Source organism: Python bivittatus, unplaced genomic scaffold, assembly GCF_059951505.1.
Source record: "Python bivittatus isolate LINGU-HERP-01145 unplaced genomic scaffold, Pbiv_v1 ctg000520_np1212, whole genome shotgun sequence".
Lineage (NCBI taxonomy): Eukaryota > Metazoa > Chordata > Lepidosauria > Squamata > Pythonidae > Python > Python bivittatus.
In genome coordinates, this window is record NW_028277080.1 from 752,654 (window position 1) to 777,246 (window position 24,593).

General features: G+C 38.7%; 2 protein-coding genes and 1 long non-coding RNA gene across 4 annotated transcripts in view; 1 reads left to right on the forward strand and 2 right to left on the reverse strand.

The window, feature by feature from the left end:
• Positions 1-5,650, forward strand: part of PPP1R3B (protein phosphatase 1 regulatory subunit 3B) — a 75,480-nt gene extending 69,830 nt beyond the window's left edge. The window contains exon 3 of the transcript XR_015797349.1: positions 2,888-5,650. The gene's annotated coding sequence lies outside the window, so the exon portion shown is untranslated. The remainder of the gene's footprint in view (positions 1-2,887) is intronic.
• Positions 9-2,955, reverse strand: LOC148214835 (uncharacterized). The gene is made up of 4 exons (XR_015797350.1): positions 2,833-2,955; positions 1,758-1,812; positions 1,364-1,439; positions 9-347 (listed from the first exon to the last, which is right to left on the reverse strand). It is a non-coding gene; the product is annotated as an uncharacterized LOC148214835 (long non-coding RNA).
• Positions 5,651-7,202: 1,552 nt separating the features above from the next.
• Positions 7,203-24,593, reverse strand: part of MFHAS1 (multifunctional ROCO family signaling regulator 1) — a 34,984-nt gene continuing 17,593 nt past the window's right edge. The window contains exons 2-3 of one of the 2 annotated variants that reach the window (XR_015797351.1): positions 22,779-23,052; positions 7,203-21,792 (exon numbers count right to left, since the gene is read on the reverse strand). Coding sequence is in view for 1 of the 2 variants with exons in the window: in XM_088147460.1 (XP_088003586.1) it covers positions 22,922-23,052 (131 nt within the window). In the remaining variant the exon portion in view is untranslated. Of the gene's footprint in view, positions 21,793-21,910; positions 23,053-24,593 lie in introns of those variants that run through there. The other variant, XM_088147460.1, reaches the window with a different exon arrangement.

A 24,593-nucleotide genomic window follows, 5' to 3' on the forward strand; every position in this document is an offset into this window, starting at 1 on the left:
TGCACATAAGATGATCCGAATGAAATCAGGCCTGCTGTAGAAAAACAAGATTTCTGGGTCATTTGATGACGTTATCAGGAATTCTGTGGCTGCCAGTCATGATGCCACAGTCTGGGTAAAAGGCACAGGTTAGGTCTCCTTGCCTGTCTGTCTTTGCAATTCTGACCCCTTGAATTCCCACAGTAATATTTACAGCAGGGTGCAAAAAGAAGATGTGGTTACATCAGCTTTCTGTTTTGGGGTTTTCTTTATAGTTCTTTTGCTGGCAAGTGTACTCCTGGTAGCTGAAACATTTCCATTTTGGGGTGCCTTACTTTCTTGCTGACTTTTGCGGATGGCCTTTTCATCTGTTAACAGATTAAGTGATTTTTATTACATTTTGAAAGATCAGTGGAATTCAAATCAAGGTACACACTACAAAAGCCTCAGGGTAGGTGACTTCTTGAGATAAAGAATGTATCATGTTAAAAAGAAAATTGCTAATTAATATTTATTATATGTGTAAATCAGCCTTTTTTAAATTTAAAAATGAAACGATAATGAAAAATACATCAGAAGAGGAAAAGAGAAACTGGAGACTTTCTGACCTAACAGAGTAACATCAAATGTCATCTTGCAGTGTATGCTTCTCTACTTTGGGCAAACTTTTTTCTGCCCGAGGGCCTTATGTGGGTTTGGGGACATTTGCTGGGGACAGTTGGATAAAGAGCAAGATAACTTTACTTAAAATATTAATATTTAGTTTTCTCTTAATTTACCACAAAAGCTAAAGAAAAACCTGGGTTACTCTTTTGCAGTAAAAATATAATATGGCAACTTAAGGATATGTGTGTGATAATATATTTGTTAGGCAGAAGATTCTCTGTTGTTTCATTCTTTAGGATTTAGTTTATGTTTGTATATTTTTACTGGAAGGTATATGCTTCTTGTATTTTTTGCATATATGCCTCATGCAGTGTACAGCTGGTGAAGAACAGGGAAGTTTTTTCATTGTTCACCTTTGAAAACCAGCAGAAAACCAGCTGACGTAGGCCACATCAGTAGATTGGCCTGTAACACAGCATACAGAGAGAAAGTTTTCAGCAAGTCCCAATGGAGTTATCCCACTGAAATTAGATTCTTCTGTTCTTACCCTCTATTGTTATTTAGTTATATCAGTGAGCTTGGAATTACTCTTGTACGGGTCCTATACACCAGAGTTTCATTTTCTAAATTTGGCATTGGGTAGGCTACTAAAAGGCATAGATGAAATCTATTTTTATAGAAAGATCATTTTGATATTTATTTCCAGAACAGTATGGCGAATGAATATTACTTAAATAGTTATTGCATTTTTTTTTCTTGATACATTAACATAGCTTACCTGGTTTGAATGTTTCCTTAGGAAAAGAAGACTTCTTCCAGATAGGCCACAGCTGTGTGCCTGGATTATGGAAGTTCTTAAAGAAAATAAGTGTATATGAGACTATTTTTTAAATGTGATTTTAAGTGATACATATAATCTAACCAAAAAAGAAAATGAGAATGGGGGCTGTAATACAGAATTGAAAGACTGCATCAATCATTATTGCACTATCTAGGGAACAATTAAATTCAAGGTCTAACACAAAAAAATCATGAAAGGAAGTACTGATCTATGTTTGCGGTGTATTGTTTGATAATTATCTAATGCTTTTTCTCCTTTTGACATCTTTAAAATAAAGGGGCTTTTGAATTTGTCAGTTTATAATTATTTCTTCTCAAAGAGTGTCACTTACTTTTGAGTGTTTATCAAAAAGTCTGCTTTTGGCTTCAGGGTGGCAGTATAAATACCTGTAGGGAAAGCAGATAGGTCTTTGGATTCAAGAAGCAATCTACAATTGCTAACTGTTAAGGGTTCCAAAATTAAATCTAAAAACAAGAAGGAAAGTGAGAATCCCTGATGGGTATCATGCTGTATCTCAAATGAATCTGAAATCAATTGATTTGTTATAACTTGCACACTGGGCTGTTGATAATAAACCTTCATCCATTTAATAAAATTCCACTCATTACTTGCTTAAGAAAATTAATCTGGACCAAATGAAAAGTACAACAGGATCATTTTGTTTTGAGGATGTGCATAAATGCAAATTATCCACTGTGTCTATTTTTAATAAATCTGAGAAAGATGAATTAAATATGGTAAGGCCCACAATTGCCTGGCCAATAAAGAAATTAATATCCTTGTATCAACATTAATGAAATAGGCCTATAATTTGTACAAAATTTAAAATATTTACCAGATTTTAAAATAACTTGTTACATAAGCCTCATAAAATGATAGGAGCAGTTTATCTAACTTAAAAGATAGTTACACATCTGACAATATAGAACGCAGGATATATAACAAGGATTTAAATCATTCGCCTAGGAAGCCATCCAGACCTGGGGCTTTCCCATTTTTTGTCAGTTGATTAATCTCTAATATCTCTTGGAATGACAGGTGTTCTCAAAATGTTAATATTATCCAATGATAGTGGTTGGATATTAATTTGACTCAAAAATTGATTGATGTGATATTAATCAACCTTATCTTCCAACATGAAGTGGCACCTATTTTAATGTGTCTCCTCCACTCTATTCAAGTCAAATCATACAGAGCTTTCTTTCTTTCCTTTTTAATATCTTGCCTGATAGAAAGGATTAGATAACTTGACAGCTTAAATACTTTATGACTTTTCAGTTGGCCTAAAAAAATTCTAAGGAGGAACAACAGCCAACACTTTCTCATAAGAACAATAATATGGAGGTACTTTTTAGTCGAGTCATTTTTATGGCTAAATAATTCCTAGGAACAAGCAGACTTCTTACCTCTGGAGGTAGGAATTCACGTTGAAAGGCATATAAAGTTTCTTTCCTCCTTTAGGAAACCATCGGATGGATGTGTCAACTCCAATTCCAATGTGTCCTCGAGCTCCTGAAGAAATTGGCATCTCTTCCTCAATGAAAAATAACAGAAGATCAGCGAAATCTGCCCATGCAAAGCGTATTAGGCCTTTTCATCTTTTGTTGCTGCTGAATTTACAGATCAGAGCTCCAATAGTGAAATTACCTTGCAGGGAGTCTCTTTCATCTGGTTACCTTGAATATCAATATTGTTTGTCATAGTAGCCATGGAAGCACTACCTTATGACCTACTCATAAAACAAGGAAACCCTAACAAACACATTTCAATCTAGAAACCCCAAATCTATGTCACTTTCCTCTTTGAATTCTGCTTGGGAGGGAAGCCAGCAGAACTGACATGCTAAACAAATTCCCCTGAATATTTTTCCTTTTAAAAATGTGCATCAGAGTGTGGTGTACCATGGCAACAGTGCAGCAGAAGAAAGTAGAACTTACTTGAATGGTAATGTGTCAGCACATTTGCATTTGATTGTGAAACATGATCAGGACATAAAGCACATTATTAACATTATAGGAGAAATATTATCTGCTTATGAAAATATCCCTGGTGATGTCTGGGCAATTTCGTTCGTCCCATTTCCTTTTTATTTGTTTATCTGACTTTTTAAAAATACTCCTATCCGTTGGTGGCAGTATGCCATAGAAACCTCATCTCCCTCCACAAGCAATTAGAAGGGCCTGTCTATAAACAGAATCAAGTGGGAAAGCTTTTTCCTTTGCAGTTTTGTAGGATGCCAGTTCGTGCATAATGGGGAGGAGGAGTATAGGCTTTATGCGAATGTATTTCCCACTAACTCTCCATGTGGAAGAAAGTTGCATGTTGAGGGCAGCTTCAGTTGAAAACCTCCCTCATTCAAGAGCTTTCTATGTGCAGATTTGTTTGGCTTCCAAATATTTAAATCTACAATTTCAGCTGAAATTAGTACAGCTCAGGAGAAAAGGTATCAGTTGTTTTTTGTTCATCTATTTTAAAAATGCAAATAGGGTCAGGTTTGAGAAGGCATTTGGATGAAAAACGTTTAGGCTGCATCAGAATGGTAGGCTAGACTGAATGGAAGTCTTCCTGAAAATTCCAGGCAGCAGTTAAAGGAGCCAGTCCCTTAAGTTAGGAATGTCTTCTGTGAAATAACCCCAGAACCTTTTCCTGTTGGCCTGTTTTGGGGACTTTTTGCTGAAAATGGAAAAAAATGAGTTGGTGATTTTTGGATTTGCTGATTAAAAAGGGTTGAGTATGGGAAGAAGGGAATTATGTAATGCAATCCTAAAGGGGGAGGAAAGACAATAAGTTTGTAACTGCCGTAAAGAAGATTGGAAGCTGTTTCTTAAAATATCTTTTTTTTTCTTTTTTTATCTGTACTGTTTCTTGCACTTTTTCTTTTATCTTTTTCTTAACTTCATATACTTTTTCAAGTTTATCTTCTATTTATGTAAAAATCCTCAATAAAAATTATATATATATATAAAAGAAATGAACAGGACTAGAGTGAAACGTCTTCATTTCTTTATTAGACTTATATCCCAGTTTTCCTTTGGGAGCTCAAGATGGTGCCTCCTGGCTCTGCCTCCTCCAGTTTTCTCCTACAGCAACAACCCTGTGAGGTAGATTGGGCTGAGAGAAAGTGACTGATTCAATCACCCAGTGTGTTTGCATGGACGAGGCTTTCCCCGGGCCTAGTCCAGCACCTTCATGACTGCATGACACAGGCATATCCTGGATTCCAACTGAGCAAACCTTTACATGCTGAGGACATTTTCAACCTCCAGTTTTTGAGAAGATTTTATTCAGGTGCAGCTCCTTCCCTGCATTGTTAGAGTTTCCTGCTATAAAACTGGGTTGCTCCATCCCAGGCATTTTGGCACAGTGAGTCTGCATTTCTGAAGGGCTTCCCCTAGAAGATGCTAGAGCGTCAACTGATGGAGAGTGTGCAAAAGTCACAAAAATGAGGAGAGAAAATAATCCCTTCTTCAATTCTGTCAAGTTTTTTAACTTGAGCTCTGGTATGAAAAGTGACATACGAACCAGATAGCTAGACAGACAGACAGACAGAAAGGAGGGAAAATACCCACTCTAATTTTGCCTCTGCTCTGGAAATCTCAAGAAGACTTTAGTTTAAAAAAAGCTATAATACCTCAACATTGTATCTGCGATCTGAGAATACAGGTACTTACCGACTTTACAGATCCTTTTAACGTTAAATAGAACACGGTATAATAAAACTCAACACTATCTCCAACCTATCCAACAATTTCATGAGCCCAAAGCATCTCCCCATCACAGAGCTTTTACTGTACATTTCACAAATTTAACACACCCTTTTTTTCAGTTTGTTGTATTAATTTAACTTTTTGCATGGTGGAGTACAACTTGCTCTGTAATATAATTTACTCTGCTTCCTTTTTAAAAACTTGAACTCATCCACGTATTATTCTATTTTCCTCCTGACAGATTTGTTCTCAAACTCCATCTCCTTTTCAAGGGCTTTGATGTGGCTGGTTTCTTCTCCCTCCCTCTCTTGAATGAAAGAAATGTGTAACTCTAGTTTCTCTGAAGCTTTGCTCTAGAGGCTGATAAGCTTCTCTTACACTGGTGGTTTCTTTGCTGAAAAGAGTTCACAGATGTTGCCTAAAACAAAGAGGAGAAATTGAAAAGAGGTTTCCCCAGTCCTGCCACATTCAGCTTGGGCATTCTCAGATAACCAATAGCCAGTAAGACTGATTTATAATTCTGCCCCATTATAAACCAGTCTTACTGGCTATTGGTTATCTCCTCTTAATGTTCATATTACAACTACAAGGAGAAAACAAAAATATATTACAATAGCTTTCTGTGTATATCATCAAAAGTACAGATAGTCTTCAGCTTATGACCACAATTGGGACCAGAACTTCCATCACTAAGCGATGCGGTCATTAAGTGAGTTGCACCCGATTTTACCACCTTTTTGGCCAAGGTCGTTAAGCAAATCATGTGGTCATTAAGCAAATCTGGCTTCCCCATTGGCTTTGTTTGTTGGAAGCCCCCTGGGAAGATCACAAATGGCAATCACGTGACCCCAGGATGCTGCAACTGTTGTAAATACACGCTGGTTTCCAAGCAGCTGAATTCTGATCACGTGACCGTGGGGACACTGTGACAGTTGTGAGAATGAGGACCAGTCATAAGTCACTTTTTTCAGCACCATCATAACTTCAAACGGTTGTTAAACAGATGGTCATAAATCAAGGACTATCTGTACCACTTTTTTGGTGCTATGGCAACTGTTTGCATGAAACTGAAGTGTGGGGTGGGGGGGAAGAGAATTTTGTCTCCTTATCTTTAGGCTGTTGGGTGCCATGCATCCTTGTCAGTGAGTAGCCCAGAATGCAGCAATTTTCATTTGAAACTTTTTTTGCAGAAATTGCAGGGGCAGTGTGCTCATCTGGATGTTGTAGGCCACCGAGAGTCTCTTCAATTGTGGCAGGCATAAATCCAATTGATAAATAGTAACTCGGCCAATAAAATGCTTACTTTGATGGGTAGGTAACTAATAGTATCAGAATGATAATGGGACAGGTTGAAATAGCTCCCTCTCTTATCTTTTTTGAACCCATGTCGCAATAACTTGGAAATCCACTCTTGGTGACCCCACTGTCTGTATGGGTAAACTCAGCATTGGATGGGTTTAGGGTTCATGGGATGCTGAAGAAGATGGTGTTTTGCACAATAGGCTCAGCCAAAGATGAGCATATGTCATCTTACACACACAAACACATGTTTGTCTGTGATGCTTTAACCAGATTTTTAGGCTTATCGTATAGTTCAAACCTGATGCAACCACCATGTTGTTTTTACAGAAACTAGAATCTGTGACCTTCAACAAGCTTTGGTTTCCAATTCTGATTTCTGTCAACCCAAAATAGCATCCATATCTTGGATTCAGACAAGGTGAGTCCAAGACTCCTGAGCACCATGTGCAGCAGGGGATAATTAGCAGCTCGACTGTGCTTGTTAACTGGACGTTTAGGTTTGGTGAGCTATATGAATGCACCTGTTCAATAAGAGCAGACACGCTTTTCTGAAAGTTGGTGCCCTATCCACTCTTCTGATCTTTCTTCGACTCATTCAACTACAAGTGCTTGTTTTGTGTGTGTGTGTTTCAGGGGAAAATTTCCAGAATTGCTAGGAGGCTCAACTATGTACCTGCAGTCCAGGGGGCAGTCTCTTTTCCTATTGAAAGACATTCTTGTGAAACCCCCCTCCCCACTCAGCTAACTATTACACTGCAGCTACAATTGAGCTTCTAATATCCCCCCCGCCCCCACTTCCTGGACACACATATACATATTTAATGTTGTACAGCCTTTTTCAGGAGGAGCAGTGTTAAATAAAATATAATGATTGTTTAGAATTTATTTTCCTTCACTCCTCATTACAGAAACATACTACTGCAACATGGTGTGGTGTCCTGGGGACCATATAGGCGTTTTAATGGCATTCATTTCCATTTTTACAAATGATCTTTCCACACATCTACCACACATTACAGCTTTTTGAAAGGGAGTAACTGGAAACTATCAGACAAATGTACACCTGCCCAGAAGAAAATATGTACGCATTGAAACCTTTCTTAAACAGCAAGAAAGAAATAGAAACAAGAAAGAAATAGAACCCGAAGTGGAAGAAAAAGAAACGAGAAATAGAATCTGAAGTGGAATGGCATCTTCTTTGGAATGAAATCTAGAGTTGGAAAAGATAACTGGATGAATAGTGATAATGCTGGTTTCCTTAGCAACATGTCTGTACTTTGTCTAGGCAAATAAGGTTGTTGATACCAGCAAACTGTTTAAAAATGTGATTTTTTAAAGCAGTTACTGGCTACCGCTAAAGCTGATATGACCCACAGATATAATGTGTCCAAATACAAGAAAACTTGGAACATTTTTAAAACTTGTGGCAAAGTTAAGATGCAGTATTCTATTCTACAATGCAGTAAAATCATTAGTGCTTTTCGGGACAGAATTTCCACTTATGTGCCTAAGTATAAAAACTTTCCCATTGAAAGCGTATTAATGTATGCTGCTCCAAGATAAGGATTTATGAAATTTTGTTTTTCTTCAGTTTAATTCCATCTTTCCTACCCAATCCAATAATGTTGTTTCCAGGAGGTGATATTCATAGAAAAGCAGAAGTGGACATATGATGGCCTCTGGAGAATTCTCAATAAGGATAATATCTGTGATGGGGTATTTGGAATCCAGGCATAACCAAATCAGGACAACGCAGGACGTATGGAAAACCTAGTCTTTCATACTGATTCAGCCCTTCTCAGATGTGGTGGAATTCTTTTGAAATGTGAAACATCCTCAAAATTCATTCTGTTATTTCAGTCATTTCCCATTATAGTTTCTAGACAAATGTTAGAAAGGTCTAACTTCCTCTTCCAGGAATAGCCAGTGCTGTGCCCTTTCTCCCAGATGTGTATAGAAACAGTGCTAATACCTCTGTGTGTGTGTGTGTGTGTGTGTGTGTGTAATTTTTTTACCTTTACATATAAAAATGCTCCATAGGTATCCAGAGTACCAAAGATTGTAAACAGGAGGTTAACACTTCACTTTGAAGCATTCCTGGAGGTCCCTCCCACCAGAGGAGAAAAGGACACATAGCTCATTGTCTGGTAAAGGCGAAGGTTGGGGGATGTCAGCAATGCTACCATGGGATCTGGAAGAGACTTGACGGAGTGAGAGAAAGGAGGGTAGCCAGAAAGGAAGACAAAAGTGGGAAGGCTTCTTTCTGAGCACATGAATGCACGCCTGTACTATGGGAGTAAATGTGTATTTGGATCTTATCTGTTGAGTGTTGGAGTGTCAGGGCTACTTGGAATAAGAAAAAGGAATGTAAAGGAGTGGGTTTGAGGCTGACACCACTGGGCAAATTGTCTTTTGGCTTCACCCTTCTGAAGCTGGTATTTTGTGTCTAACCATTGAGATATGTCAGCCACAAATCCTTCTTAAAGTTCCAGAGGCTGACTAGCTTTCCCTCCCCTCTATCATCTAGATGGAATTTTGAAGGTAGATAATTTTGTATCTCTGACAACCTATTTCATGCACAAATCTATTCCTAAAGAAATCAAGCCCAAAGCACCTTCCTGTTACCGATATTTGAAATATATAAATCCAAGGAAATTCTCCCTCTCTTTTCCAAAGATGTCATCGTATATATGTGTAATCCCCAAAACAGATATGCATCACCTCCAGGTTAAGTATTTTCAGATTAATGGATTTTTGCTTTAGCTGTATATTTGGTAGCCATTGTTCTTTCGTAAGGGCATGTCTTGCTGCAATTTTAGAATTTTCTGGGGCACCAACCAGCTTGCAAATGGTTCCCTTGGCATCCACCACACTCCTATTGTTGTATGTCTTTAAAAAAAATTAAAACAAATAATAGAGGAGGCTGGCATGCTGCAGGCCAGCACCCCAATCTATAATATTATATTTATTTTCAGAAATATTTCTTAAGGGTTATCAATATTATCCTTGCCAATGTTTTTACTGCATCTCTATAGCAAGGCCAGTATAGTTGCTATCCACCCAGAAAAGTAATATTACTTTTCTTCACATATAGTCTGGAAAATGCTGACAAAGTCAAAAGCTTACTTACTTTATGGCTTTTTAATTAGTCTCCAATAAATATATAATACATATTGTTATATGTTGCTATATTAGTTGATTTTAGAATTATTTTCCGCATGAAAGGAACCGTTGAAACAATGATGACTGGCTACATTTAGAACAGATGGAGAATGTTATTTTTAAATCTTTTTATGTGGAGGATATAGTGGTGCACATAGTGCTAATTAAGTACCTCATAATTTCGAAAACCCAAGTAAATTGTGAAAAGATGCATGCCAAATTACTGTTTTGAGGTTAATAAACAGCCACAGATTGCTCATGTTTAAGATGATGTTTATTGTCAAGTTTTTGGTCTCACTGATATTTTTTTTTTAAAAAAGTATTTTATTTTTCTTGTAAAAAAAATGCCTGTATTGTAAAATGGAGATATCTAAATTATAGACAACTATAATTTAGTCCCTATGCCCTCCACTGAACCACCACTCAAATATTTTACACTAACAGTCTTTATTCCTGTCCTTCAGGGACGAATCCTAAAAATGGGTTGAAGAGAAATGGATCTTTTGAGGAATTAAAAGGAAAACCCACATTTATTTTGGCAGCATTGTGATGTATAACCAGGAAACAGCTTTTCCTGTCATAGAGCTGAGAAATGGATACCAGGGCAATTCGACAATTTTCAGAGGAATGGCCTTCACATGGCAGAATGTCATGATCTTCTTGGAACAACTAGCAGAGGCCAGCTATTGATGCAATGATAACAGGAACCTATTGAGACACTTTGCCAGCCAAAGTCTCTGCTTGGCTGCACCATCTATACCAAAATAGCTTGCAGAGCTAAGAAAGGTTTTAAAATTGCATTTGTTTTTAAAATGCAGCTGCAACAACTGTTTATACTTAGGCCTTACAACAGAATGATGCTGAACCAGAAAACGGATAGGGACCAAAGTCCATTGGCAGAGGAGCCACCTTCAAACCCTAGTAAACATTAACTTTCATATGTGCCCCAAACTTCATTTTAGCTTTCAGTACAAGGGCTGAAGCTGGCCAGGCTGGAAGTAGAGTCTGAGACCAGACAGGACTGTTATCAAAACACAGCGCAGGTGCCCTTCACATCTGAGGCTGAGGAATGAGTACAAGAAGTCCATTACACCGTAACAGGGGAGAAAGAGATGCAAGATATAAAACTTTGTTATAAATAGAGGGCTGGATGGGTTGATTGTTCAGTAGTTGATTGTCATTATTTATTTATTGACCTGCTTGTGTATTGCCTACTTCCAAGGAGTCAGGAAAGTTTTCAAGGCTTCTTGCATCTGCAGTGAAAGCAACTCAACTGAGTTGTGTCCTTCACTGTTGGTTGTTAGCTCAGGTGAGTGCAGGTTTGAATTTCTAAAGAAAGATTGATTGTTGAGCCCTGGATGAAACTCTGCCAACCAGAAGGAAAGTTAAAGTAAGTAGTGTTCCTCTTTAAGTAATCTAAAATTGTATCAAAAATGAAGTTAGATTAGAATCTACCTGAAATCTTGTATGTTGAAGCCCCAAACTACTATTGACCAGCATGTTTTGGCACTTTATCATAGAATGACCAAATCTTATTGGATCCTGTATAAGGCAAACAACACATTTCAAAAGCCCAAGCTAATTTAAGTTATGCTTGTTAATTCCTCGATTATCAGAAACATGACCTGTGGAAATATTCCACTTAACTCACCCTAGATCTAAATTGTTCAGAAGATCCAACAAACAGAACTACATTTAGTCCCACAGGTAAGCTTCTTATAGAGTTTTCAAATATACTAAACCTTTCACATGCGCACACACAAAAATGCAAACTGGCTTTAAAGTTTGCTCATGACACCAGATACAACACATTTGCTAGCACACTCTATACTTTTTCAATCTCTTTCCAAATGAGGTGTATCTGTCTTCAGCCTAAACATAAAACTGAATGGTTGTTCAGATTTCTGTAATGAAATCTATCTCAATATTTAGACTTATGCTTTAAATACAGATGGAATTTTTGCATGGGATATTAGTTATAAAAACAGTTGTTACAGAAAGTAACATTTATTTTCAGCAATGGGAGAGCAGAACACCTCTTCCCAGTTTTTGTACTTAAATATTTTCATAAATATTATAAGTTTATGGCATGTAGTTCAGGTAGGTCATATACTATTCTTACAAAACATTTACATTTGCCTGATCTGGCAGGTGTGATGCATAAGCAGACTCCATTTGTCCAAACTACATGGATAGAAGTTAATATTATAAGGAGTAAAAATTGATTGAACAGCAACTGTGTTATACAAATTAATGTTTAAAGCAGGCCCTAATGTTTATTTGTTTATTTATTTGAATTTATTAGCCACCCAACTCCAATGAACTATTATTTGGAAAACAATCTAGTGTTCTACAACACAGGCACCAATCACCATCCAAAAGATGACAGAACTTTATTATCAACCCTACAGTTTCTAGTCAAGAAAAAAAAAAGCTTATGGAACTCTAAATTTTAATACACTGAACCTAAATAGCGCAATTCCTATGGCCCTTACCACCAATAAATAGTTGAATTGCCCTTGCTAAGACCCAGGTCTTACCATATTTAACTTCCCATGCCTGAAGACTTGAGGGTAACTGGCTTTCAAACTAGCCTTTATTACTCCTTTTTTCCTAACAGTCTCAACACTGTTTTCAATTCCTGGTTTATTTCATTGCTACTAGCCATATGAACGAACGTGCTACAAACAAATCGTTGACATAAGCTGCTTTGTCTCCAGCACACAGTGTTGTTGTACTCACAAAATGGAGACACTTCAAATCTACAGTTGTCTCTTTCAAGTACTTCTTCTGACCTTGTGGGGAGGCAAAGGCATTCCCAGAAGAATCTCATAGGGTTTGTTTAGAGAGCATTAGTGGGTTGTACTATGAAACCAAGCAATGAAGCATGTACATGCGTTGTATCTGCACGTGGGACAGATGTTTAAAGAGTGAATATACACACATGCATTACTTTGACAACACCAGAACACAGCAATTGTCTAGCAGAGTTGCCATGCTGAATCCAATTTCAATTTAACTTTGTAACTGCATAGGTAACTAGAAGCCCATAAAAATAAATATTAACACTTTTTTGTTGTTAAAAAAAGACAAATACTGAACAGTAGTGAACTTCAGCAATGATCCTTCTCTCACAAAACAGAAACAAGGGCCCCCGATATTGACTGTTGTCATTGCCTGCAGTTCAACTTTTATACTTCATGCTGAATATAATTCCCTGAGAAGCTTTTCAAGCTGTGCTATTGGCATGCTGTTTGCTCAACAACAATCCTGAGGCTGGGAATCAGAGAGATAAATACTCCATTTTCACCTGCAGGTTAATATATTACTTTACAACTACAGTGGTACCTCGGGATACGAACTTAATGCGTTCCGTGACTCTGGGCATATCCCGAGTTGGTCGTAACCCGACGCAAATTTCCCCATAGGGTTCAATGTAAATCCGGTTAATCCGTTCCGCCCTCTGAATTTGGTCGCACCCCGAAGCAAATTTTCCCATAAGGTTCAATGTAATTACCGTTAATCCGTTCTGGCGTCCGCGGACCACGCGTCAGGGGCGGGAAAAAGGCCGGGCGCAGCGCGAGAACAGCCGGGCGCGGCATGGCGGGAGAACGGCCAGGCACGGCGTGGCGCGGCGGGAGAACGGCCGGCCGCAGCGCGAGAACGGCCCGGTGCGGTGCAAGAACGGCCGGGCGCGGTGTGGCGCGGCGGGAGAACGGCCGGGCACGGCGTGGCGGGAGAACGGCCAGGTGCGGCGCGGCGGGAGAACGGCCGGGCGCTGCACGGCGCGGCGGGAAAACGGCCGCAGACCACATGTCAGGGGTGGAAAAATGACCGTACCCCCAGGCAGAGTTCATACATCGAGGTAAATTTTTGCAGCCGGAGCTGGTTGTAACCCGAAAAGTTCGTTAGTAGAGGCGTTCGTATCCCGAGGTACCGCTGTATTTCAGTTTGGAATTACTTAATTTATATGTTCCTGGGAAAGTACTGTTTCAGAAGAGAAATTACTTTCTAATTTTAATTTTATGTCCTTTTCCAAAGCATATCACAGCCACAGGAATTTAGTATCTTCCTTTGCAGAAACTAAAGAAAGAACAAAAATATTTACATACAAGTAGCAAGTCACAAACATCCCCCAGTCAACCCTGTCATAAGCATAGCCCATCTGAAGAGCAAGACGATTTATGCCCCCCAAATGTTGGGAGGTGTACCAAACTAGGCTAGGCTATCCGTATTTAGAAAAACAACTCTACTCAGTTATGTTAGGAAAGTACAAAATGAGGTCAGACGAGCAAACAGGATGGCTTTTACAAACTTAATTTTTCTTAAGCAAGTCACTGTGCTGCAAAAGGATGTACATGGTGGGGTATTGTACTTTTGTCACATTTGCAAAATGATAGCTTTGCAGATTTCCAGATCAGTGACTATCCACAGATGAAGCACTAAATCTGAGCAGTTTTCAGGAAATGTTGCAAAATTTATCCCCCAAAGTTGAGTGGAGTGGTGTTTCAATTACTCGAAATTTTATTTTGTTTGAGGAATATTATATTTCTTTTTTAGATTTAGTATTCCACCTTTATGATGTTTAGGATTATGCAAGGTCCTCAGCTCAGAAAGTAGCCTGACTCACTTGGTCTTAGTTGGGAGCAGGGATAAGCTTACCAGCTCATTTCCAATTCTGCAGCATTCTTCAGGAAACCTGGAGCTTCAACCTCCATTATCTAAAACAAGAAAAATGCCTAACAGATCCCATAACTTGCAGGAAACCAGACCACTAATTGGATGAACCTGGGGGTGGAAGTGAGGTTGAATTACATTCCTTTACAACTTTAGTTATTAAAGCTCATAAACTTAGAAGAATGATAAAACATGATGAGGGTAAAGCATACCACATTTCATACAAATCAGAGAAGAAAATTTCAAGCTACGTAGACTGAAGTAATCAGTTTTTTTAGACTAGTTCTTCAGCCTTCTCTTTTTTTGCCAATGCGATTTGACTGCCCACCCCACCATCCTTGTCTGTCTTCAACCTCTCTGGTAACAAAATGCTAATATACACAATCCCCATATCAGTAGGGCTAAAATGGGGTGGGGAAATACTGCTTACAATAACTCAAAGAAGAGAATGCAATATAGGATTTAATTTGGAGAGCCTTTTTTCTACAGTGGATGGAGAATATTCCTAGCTGGTTGTTCCTCCTACTTATTTTGGCAGGCAGGGCAGCTTTCTTTCACGTCCTGGGAAGTGGGAGAAAAAAACCCCTCAAGTCCACATCTGATTCAGCCAATCTGCTATGATGTTGAAAATCTGCCATCAGAATCAAACCCCACCCCCACCCCCCGTTCCATGACCTGATAGTGGCATAAAGGGAAGGGCTGTGTTCTGGAAGCACTGTCCCAGATGCTCCAATTGGAGAAATCTTCAATGGGATGAATAGGTACATATAAATATGTCTCCTAGAAGTCCAGGGAAGCCAGCCAGTCTCCTTGTTGGGCACATTCTAGAATCAACTTTAATGTTCCAATGTAGTAGTAGTAGTAGATCCCACAATCCAGGATCTCTTTTCCCATTCTTTTTGGGTTCTACAAATACTGAATAATATCCTCAGAATCTTTTCCAAGTGAAACTAGCTGTGTGGCTTAAATAGAACCAGATGATTGATGGCCTGGAGCATTTAGAGGTGCTTCTCCCATTAATGGGACCCAGGGAAAGATACAAAAGGTTGAAAGGTTTGCTCGGATATTGTTGTGCAAATGTGAATGCCTATTCACCAAGCATTCATAGTGACCAATCTCCAATAACGGATCCTCCTCCTAGAGACTGCTGATAATCACAGTAGTTGTCCCCCTTTAATATAAAGTGGAGGGAACATCTTTAACCCATGTATTTAGTCTGCACTGCAGTCATTGGTGAAGTAAGTCTTGGCCAGCTGATTAATATCATATATTGATACTAGAAAAGCCATTTGGACCGTGGAATGGACGTGCAGGTGAATGCAAAGGTGGCTCTCTTAATAGCTGAAACATTGGCCTTTTGAGACCTATTTAATATAATTCTGCTTTGTGGGTGATCAGGATACCTTTGTATGTTACCCTCTCCTGATTATTGTCCCCCAAATAAGGGAGATGTGGCACTTTGAAGCCTGCAAAATGGGGTGTAGAGACTTGTCATAGTGCTTGAATATGTTGGCAGTTGACCTTTATTGGCAGTCAATGGGCTTTCATGACCCTGAGGAAAGATGATGATGACAGCAGGGCCTGAGACTCCTGGGAAAGCATCCTCTGTCCCTGGATTCATCTGGGGATTGGTGGACTGTTTTGTCAGAGTGCCCTTGGGGTAAGGGTCTTGTAGAGGGTTTTTTTTTTTAAAGCAAGCAGCAAGAAATCTCAGAATAGCCTCCCATTTCCTGTGAAGGTATATCTCGGGCCTCTCATCTAAAAGTTCTCCATCTTCCATATTGGAAGTGGGGGAGGTTAATTCTCTGAGGTGGCAACTCCCCTCTGATTTCTGCACCCAAATTGGCACTATGAAACTAGCCCACTCTTGCTTAGGTATTTGGGATCCTGAGGAAGCGTGTGGACGTGTGTGCACTTCAAGTAGCTTGTACTTAATGCCCAGCTGAGGGCTCTGTTTACAATCAGGCAAAATGCCATTTTCCACCTTTCTGCCTCTCCAAGATTGCCCTGAGAAATAGCTTATTGGAGAAATAGCCTTGAAGCCCAGAACAGAGAGCATGAGGGTGAGAGAGATGAGAGGACCACTTACAAAAGACAAAGAGCTGATCCACAGATCATTGGTAGAGCCAGAAACAGCAGCCTGCCATCCCAGGACTGTCACCTTTGATCCTAGGGGCCTTTTGTTCACTCCAAGGATTAATGATCCTATCATCTCAAAGCTGTGTAACTAGTATCTGCTATTTGTGTCACAGCCGAATCCTAAAGTAAACAGGAGGTAGAGCTGTTTGAGTAGTTGCACATCCTAGAGAAAGCACTTACCAGAGGGTAGAGCTCAAGAGTTGGTGGTCCCATATATCAGAATACTCTCCAGAAGCATCCATGGAAAATGTAAGGCTATTCGGATCTTTCCAGGTCTTTGCAGAAGACAAAAGAAGAAAAAAGGAGCTGTTCCTGCTGTACACTGGAGTAGGCAGGACCAGAAACACTCTAGAAAGTTGTTCTCCTTCCCCGTAAAGGGATGCAAAGAAAAACCATCTCTTGACAGAGCAAGTGAAAAGAGCAACTGAACTATGGACACCCTTTTCCAATGCAAGAAAAATACATTATTTATACTCATTTAGACAATTAGAAAATTACAACTAATAGTAAGTAGTAGATGATTTTCTGGAGGAATAAAGGAATGAGAAAGAATTAAGCAAAAAATAACACCCTAGTATAATTGAAAATCATCGTTTTTAAACAAAATGAAAGATGCAAACATGTTCTGAAAGCAAACTGAACGGCTGTGAAAAGGAATAGAAAGACAAACCGATGGAAGACTAAGAGAGGTTGGTAAAAATCATAAGCAGTTAATTATTCACCAAGAAGCACTGCCACACACAGCACTGAAAAATAGATACTGGTTGATCGCAGCTACAGAAGAACATCTTTCAGCTTGTTTTCCTTCCTCCTGTCCAAAGAGCTGTGATTGAGATGACCAATTTCAAAGGTCTTTTACTTGAAGATGGACCTGTTCATTCCTAAATGCAGTATGCCTTATCCCCACCAAGCTATGATTGGAATAATACCTCTAAATTTTGTCCTGCTTGAGGAAGTTTTTAATTTTCCCCCCCCAATTTTAGATGTGCCATACAATGTTCACTGAACCATCCTCTCAAACTACATCTTAGAGAACAGGGATTGAGGCAAACATGAGGTAAGTCAAACATCCTTGCCCTGACTCATGCAATTAAAAAACCACCCCAAGTCTCCCCATTTTGAATCTGGTTCTGGGGTGATGCCAAGCCAGAGAGCAGCTCTATTATTTACTTTTGTCACCCTGAAGATTTAGGACTGGGTACACAATGATTAAATAAATGAAAGCTCTTTTCTATATTCACTCATCTTCTGCTATTTCCTATCATTCTCCTTTTTTCCTCATTTCAGTATTCAACTAAGTAGTTGTTCAGGTATTTTCAACTTTTATAAGACAATGTGTAACATCTACCTCTGGCCTGATGAGGATTTTCTAGAGATGTTATGCCAGTGTTGACCAGCAGGCAGAAGATGGTGGGCAGGTATCATACATGAAGAGTGGAAAGGGAAAGATTCCCAGATGCCAGTACAAAATCTTCGCTTTTTTATTCTATTCAGTGTTAAAAGAGTCATTCCCAAGCTGGCACTCTGCAAATGTTTAGATAGTGGTTACAAGTTAAATTGGCACTAGAAAATCATGTGTTTTTTTTCCACACAGGACTATATCAGTCTAGGTGGCCTATTCACTTACCAGCTGATAAGGGTAAACTGAAACAAACTGGATGGTCTAGCCACAAAAATGAGGGCAGTGATCCTATTTCCTTTCAGATAATTTTTTTATTTCTTTCTAACACTATTAACTCTCTTGTCCCCCCCCCCCATGCTATTTAACAAGTGACAAAGAAAGGGAGAGACCCTCCTTGCCTGCATTTTGAATTGATGACTTGTGTAGGCATATATGGAACCAAGTTGAGGTATAGATGGACAAACCACTACCCACATCTTGGTTTCTCAGCCCCTTTTTTGCAGCCTGCAGAACATTCTGCAAACAAAGCAAAGAATCAGTGTCCAATATTCTTATTATCTCAGTATGTACATTATTTCAATATAATAGTCACATTCAACCATTGAAAGAACCCAGATGTGTAGTGGCTGTCATCAATCCATCTTTTTAATTATGCATCTGTCCATCCAGGGGCTACCATTTCAGGCTAAGAAGCTAGCTAAAATTCCCAGTCAACACTGCAATGATGAGCAAGGGCGATACATCAGTTTGATGATGGGATGGTAGAAAGATGCAGAATCTGTACGCATAAACTGCTTTTCAATAGCTTTTGCTCAGCTACTGAAACCTGTTTAAACCTATTGTTTAAATAACGTTTGATAATATCTGATTTGCCCGATACATATATCTAGGTTAAAGTAAACAAATGTCTTTTGAGGCAAGTCATATTCCCCTTGAAATGCTCTTTTGCTCACAATAAAAAATACTGAGAGCTTTCATGCCTGTGGTGCACCAACATAGGTCTGTCCCACTAGTCAAAATTGTCAAACAGGCAGCTGCTGTGCTGATGGTTTGCTGATGCCTGTTTACTTACCACCTAAAATTGACTTGAACTTTTAAAATTGGAAGTGCAGTATGAAGAATAATAGCATTCTTCATGTATGCCCCAAAGGCAGCGTATGCATCATGTGGATATTTATAAAAGCAAAGCACAAGTTTAGTTGTTGGAAAAACAAACACATCCAATCATTTGAGGAAAAACAAATCAAGTTAAACATTTGGCTTGCTAATTAAGTGGCACCAATTTAAGGGCGGCCAATATTTAGCAATTTAATCCCTCATTTCAATTGACAAGCTTTCTCTAACATGAATTCACCTCTATGAGTGATTACTTATTACTGAAACAAGTCAACTTTTCATAAATACATCTAGGGACAGAATTTTCTTGGTTATTCCTTAGATCTTTTATTGTGAAATCAACTTGCTCTTTGTGATCAGCTCTCTGGAATGAGGGAATGAATATTACATTGGATGACCTCTTACTTCTGCTTGAATTTTGTAATTGCTTTTTTACAACGTTTCCAACTAGACCTCATTAGTGCTCCACTATAATCCCAAGTAACAATTTGAGAACAAGTATGCAGGACAAAAAAAGCCTATTCAGCTCTTTTAAAACTTCTTTTGCTTCTCTGATGTTGTCAGTTGCCAACCCAACTGTGACTCAAGGTAAATGGGAGGGGAGAATAATGTTAACTATTTCTAATTTTAAAGTTAATCCAGCACTCCAGCCTGCTGTACAACTTTACTTGCGGCTGGCAAATGAATTCTGTGTCAACCTGGAAATGTCAGAATTTCTTTACTAGAATTCAGAATTTCTTAATTCTTAAAAATTAACAAAACAAAACAGATAATATGTGCAAATTAGACTGGACTCTATCTCAATGACCAGCATTTTCACACAGCTAAGCAACTTTTTAAGAGCTGAGCCAGTATTAAGGCTAATTCAAGCAGGCTCATGAAAAACTGACCACGGATAGATGGATGTTCTAAACAAAGGAAAAAAGCCAAATGAGCAGAAGGAAGAATGCCTCCTTAATTGCCAGTTCCTTTGCAGGAACTGCCAGCCCAAATCCAAGAAACTGAAAAAAATAAAAAGGGAGAGAGAGAAGGGAAGAACATTTCCAAAAACAGCTGCCCATAGCAAATGGTCCTTTCCTGGAAGATGCTTAAGGAGCTTTTAGAAGCTTATAATCGATACAAAGCTGGTCCCTGATTCTGCAGTGTTAAAATTCTGGCATGCTAGACTTTACTCTGCTTCTCCTGCCTCCCAAGCACATTGGAGGTGGCAAGCAGATGGAATCAGATTTCCAATTAACTTCCAACCAAACCAAAAGGAAGAGACAACACATGCAGAAAGAGACTGAATTGAAGACAAGAAGTAATAAATCTGGAAAAAAATGGACATATAATTAAAGATACCTGAATAAATAGTAGTATTTTGTGGCATGCTAAAATTCATCAGTGCAAGATAAGAAAGATCAAGAAAATATCGTGCCATCAAGCACATCTTCTGTTTCAAAGCACTGCTTAATCGCAACCCAGTGGAACGGTAAAAGGCCCATAACCGAACACTAGATTTTTTCCACAGGCTGCCAATGGGTGAAAGTTCAGATGAAAAGCCATGAGATGGAAGGAATTCATCCACTTTTCATTTCCAGGTTACATCTTAAAAGTACATGGCAAGTGAGAAGAGGTTCTGGGAACTCCGTTATATATGAGGCTACCATGTAAAGTTTGCCTCCAAAACTAGTTACCCTGCACATCCAAGATTCAAACTACTCCACTCTGCTAAACCACCTGTGTAGTGAGCAAGCCTGTTTCCAGACAGTCAGTGAGATGCTTTTATAAACTGGAAAAAAAAAAAGTGTGTGTTCTCTCTTTCCCAGTTCTTCCTTTTTAGGCTGTTTCTGTGAAAGCAACAGGAACAATTTCGCAGATGTTTAACTTCTGCAAATTTATTTGCAAGGCTACATTAGGTTATTTGGCTGTACTTACATGAGAACAAACCTAGTTGTTTTGGTTCAGGCCAAAGGAACTCAGCTAGTAGTGCTTGACTAAGGCTGGATGAACTCCAAAATCTGACTTGAACTCCCTGATTACAGTTTATCCATGAAGTTTTTTCTTCAGTGAAAACTCCGTGATATAGTGAATTTACATAAGGATCATTCAGACCATTTATGTTATCATGAGGACTGTGCTTGTGGGTGAAGTGGAGGATTGTTGAGTTTTAATAAAGCTTGGCTTCATTAAATTATGTAATTCTGCCCAAGATTCTATCTATCAGTGATATCTCAGACAACAACTGATGAACATGTATATATGTGTGTATATATATGTAAGCTTCCTATGTCTCTTGCCACACTGCTATTCTTGTACACAAGCAACAGCTAGTGCTAGGATTTAAAAGACTGCATGGTTGGGCTGAAACATATAGGAGAACCGAAAAAGCTATCCCACAGACTTAATGGAACTCCCCAAGCATCATTTTGACTGTCTTTCTTGGCTTCTAAAGACTGTGAAAGAAGTGAATAGATGCTAGACTTCTTGCCTGCTGGAGAGGCCAACTAAAGCTGCCATGAAGCTGCCAGTGATAAATTCAACACCTACCTGCACAGAAACCACCAAGGTTAACAACAATACCTTTTCATTAGATATTTCTTCAGGTACATCTAATGGTACATACATTGAGAAAAAGCTTACATTCGTGAGTCCAAACAAGTGCAAAACACAGGTCAATAGCGTTCTCAGCAAATAACGGTCTTGGGAGAGCTTTCATACTGCTGCGTTATCAAATTCAACAGTAGATCAGGATGAGGATGCTTTCTGTTTCTTCTGAGCATATAAGTCCAACCCCAATCGGTGAAAAGGATCAATTCAGGTAGATTGCAGATTTGTGTCCACCCCAATGCACAGCCTTCAGCACACCTGCTCTCATTAATCTGTATGTTAGAAGAAGGCAGAACTGAGGTCTCAAGGTTCGCAAAGCTTACGGTTCCAAATATATATTCCATTACCTTATCGCTGCCCAGCCCCCAAATAAAATAAATCTCTAAATAAAATTAAGGACAACTAAAGAGAACAGACATGTTTATTCTTACTGAATCAGATCAACATCTATTAAACTGAGCAACTGATATCCAACAAAATCTTGGATATCTTCAGGAAATCCACAAGCAGAGCACAATAGGGATAGCCATTCTCTAATACTCTGACATACCCAGTCTCTGTAGAAGACTATCATGGTTGATCTGCCTTCTGTGATCCTTGGTGATGGTAATCCAAAGAATAAATAACAGGAGGAAGTTGTGTTTCAGTATTATTCAATTAATCATAAAATCAGTCAGTACTGAATAGCCATTATGAAAATTTTTAATACAGCCTCTTTCCAAAAGGAAGATGACACTGAATTTAAAACACTGTCCCTCCCCACATTCAGACATCAATTGCCTACCAAAGCCCAATCGTTTTGGTGCCAAATATCTATGGTACAATATCTGAGAGTAGTGGGAGCTGTAAATGTTACACTGGGATACTATACGTGGCTGGCTGATTACTCATCTCTGACCTTAAACTGGTTAAATATGCTTTGGAAGATACTGGGAACCATCTGCTCAGTCCTGCAATTTTTGAAATTTGTATTCTCTAGATAAAAATACATGTAGGAATTGCTTCCTGTGACACTCGTAACTGATGAAGGTGACTATGAATTGCTCTAGGTGAGTCCACTCCCTGGGTAGTCAATATTTGCTCAGAACATAAGTTGTTGATAGATTCCAAAGCACAGCAAACACAGAAATAGCACAATGTATACCATAAAGTATAAATTCAGAAAATCAAACCACCCTCATAAAATTCTGACCCTCCTCTTCAATATGACTTAATTGTAGTGTTTTCCCCATTTGCAAAAGAAGCAACCCCACCATACCTTTATTTCCCAAGCTGTGATATTCAGGCCCCATAAATAATTAGAACCATCTCTGGGCGGTACACCTCCGAAAATGCTTAGCAAGGACTTAAGGGGCATTTGGTGTGTCCTTATAATAGGGGCCAAGGCAGGCGACTTCCAGGTCACTTGGAACAAGGGCTGATCACTGTTGGAGTAGGGGGATAAACCAAAGCCACATTCACTCGCTCGTTACCATTCTTCGGACAGATGATCTCAGTCACTCCCTCTGGCCTGGGCTGACTTAGCAATTCTCCTGAAATAAAGAGGATAGTGTATGCTAAGATAACAATTATGCATTTAGCCTCAGATCTAGATCTACAAAGGTGATAAATTTCCAGTCAGCTATAGGGAAGTCATAGCTGAAAATGTCACTGACCCACTGAAGATGAACCTAATGCAAAAATGTCGCCCAGTATAATAATAATCTTGATATAATTAAATGGCTAAAGGATTATAAATGTCCTTAAGTCCAGAGAATTTTTCCCCCCAGAATGTGTCCATTGTTGCATGAGGAGATACTACAAGAGGAAGAGATTGAAATTCAGAATACAGGCAGATGTGCTTCCTAAGTCTAAGGTTTAAATTAATAAATAAATTGAACTATAATTATCATTAATGGATATGGAAAATATTGAAGGCAGACAAAAATACAACTTTAACCTTTCTCAGTACACAGAGATTTCCTAGACATTAAAATATAACAAATTTGTATGAAGCAACCCCAGATACATATTTAACAACATTAATGGCTTGCTAGACCAGATCAAGATCTATCCATGCTAATGTTTTTTTGAAAGTGTACAAGCATTTGACTATTTCTGTTGTACTATGCTGCACAGGTTAAAAAAAAAAAAAGTTTTTCTATCATTTTTACATCTCTCCCACAAATCCCTGGCTGAATAGATCCTTTAAAAAAGAGTGAGTTTTGAACAGTAGATTAAAAGATTTTAAAGGGTGGAAAATCCATAATAGCACTTACCTTACTTTTCTCAGCAGGGAATAACTAATTTGTCTGAGCATCTGTGCTATTTTTTCATTTTATCAATTCTAAATAATCGCACAGCAACACAGAATTGCTGCCACAATCAGTACCAATGGTAAGAGATAGTGACCACATGAATTAAATAAGATGCATGCAAATGATAAATGCATGCAATCATAAATGTGTCCATCAAGCTATGAAGATGAAAAATAAACCACAATACATAAGCAATCCTTGTGGAATACAAATAAAAACTGCTTGTGAGGTTATCAACTTGCCACTGCCAGGTCCTGACATGTTCTGCTGTTCTGCATTCCCGTTTTCTCTTCTGCGCTGGCTTATGTTAAACTGGCTTTCCAAATAACCTCAGAATAACAGCTGACAAAAGTTAAAAATGGCAACCCTGCTACCTTGTCTATTCTTGGGGTTATTTAGAGGCAGCAGTGCCTGCAATTCCACATTATGTAGTGAAGAAAAAGCCACACATGGAGTCCGAAGTCTGGTTCTCACAACTCTCAGCTTTTGTTTAAAACAGACACAAACTAGATTTCAGAGATGCACAGGTAAGCACAACAGAATACAAATGAAAACCACAGAAATCTTAAGAAAGGTAGCTGGAACAAGATTGTCAACGTGAATGCCCTGCATGACCTTATAAGACACAGAGGACATTGTGTAAAAGAATTTTTAAAGTGCACAATAAATCAAGCAAAATAAGAGAAACAGTGAAAACCTGATCAATGTACATAATTTACACAAATCCCAGAAGCCAACTTTTTCTCCCTTTTCACCTTTCAGTAGCAAAGAATATC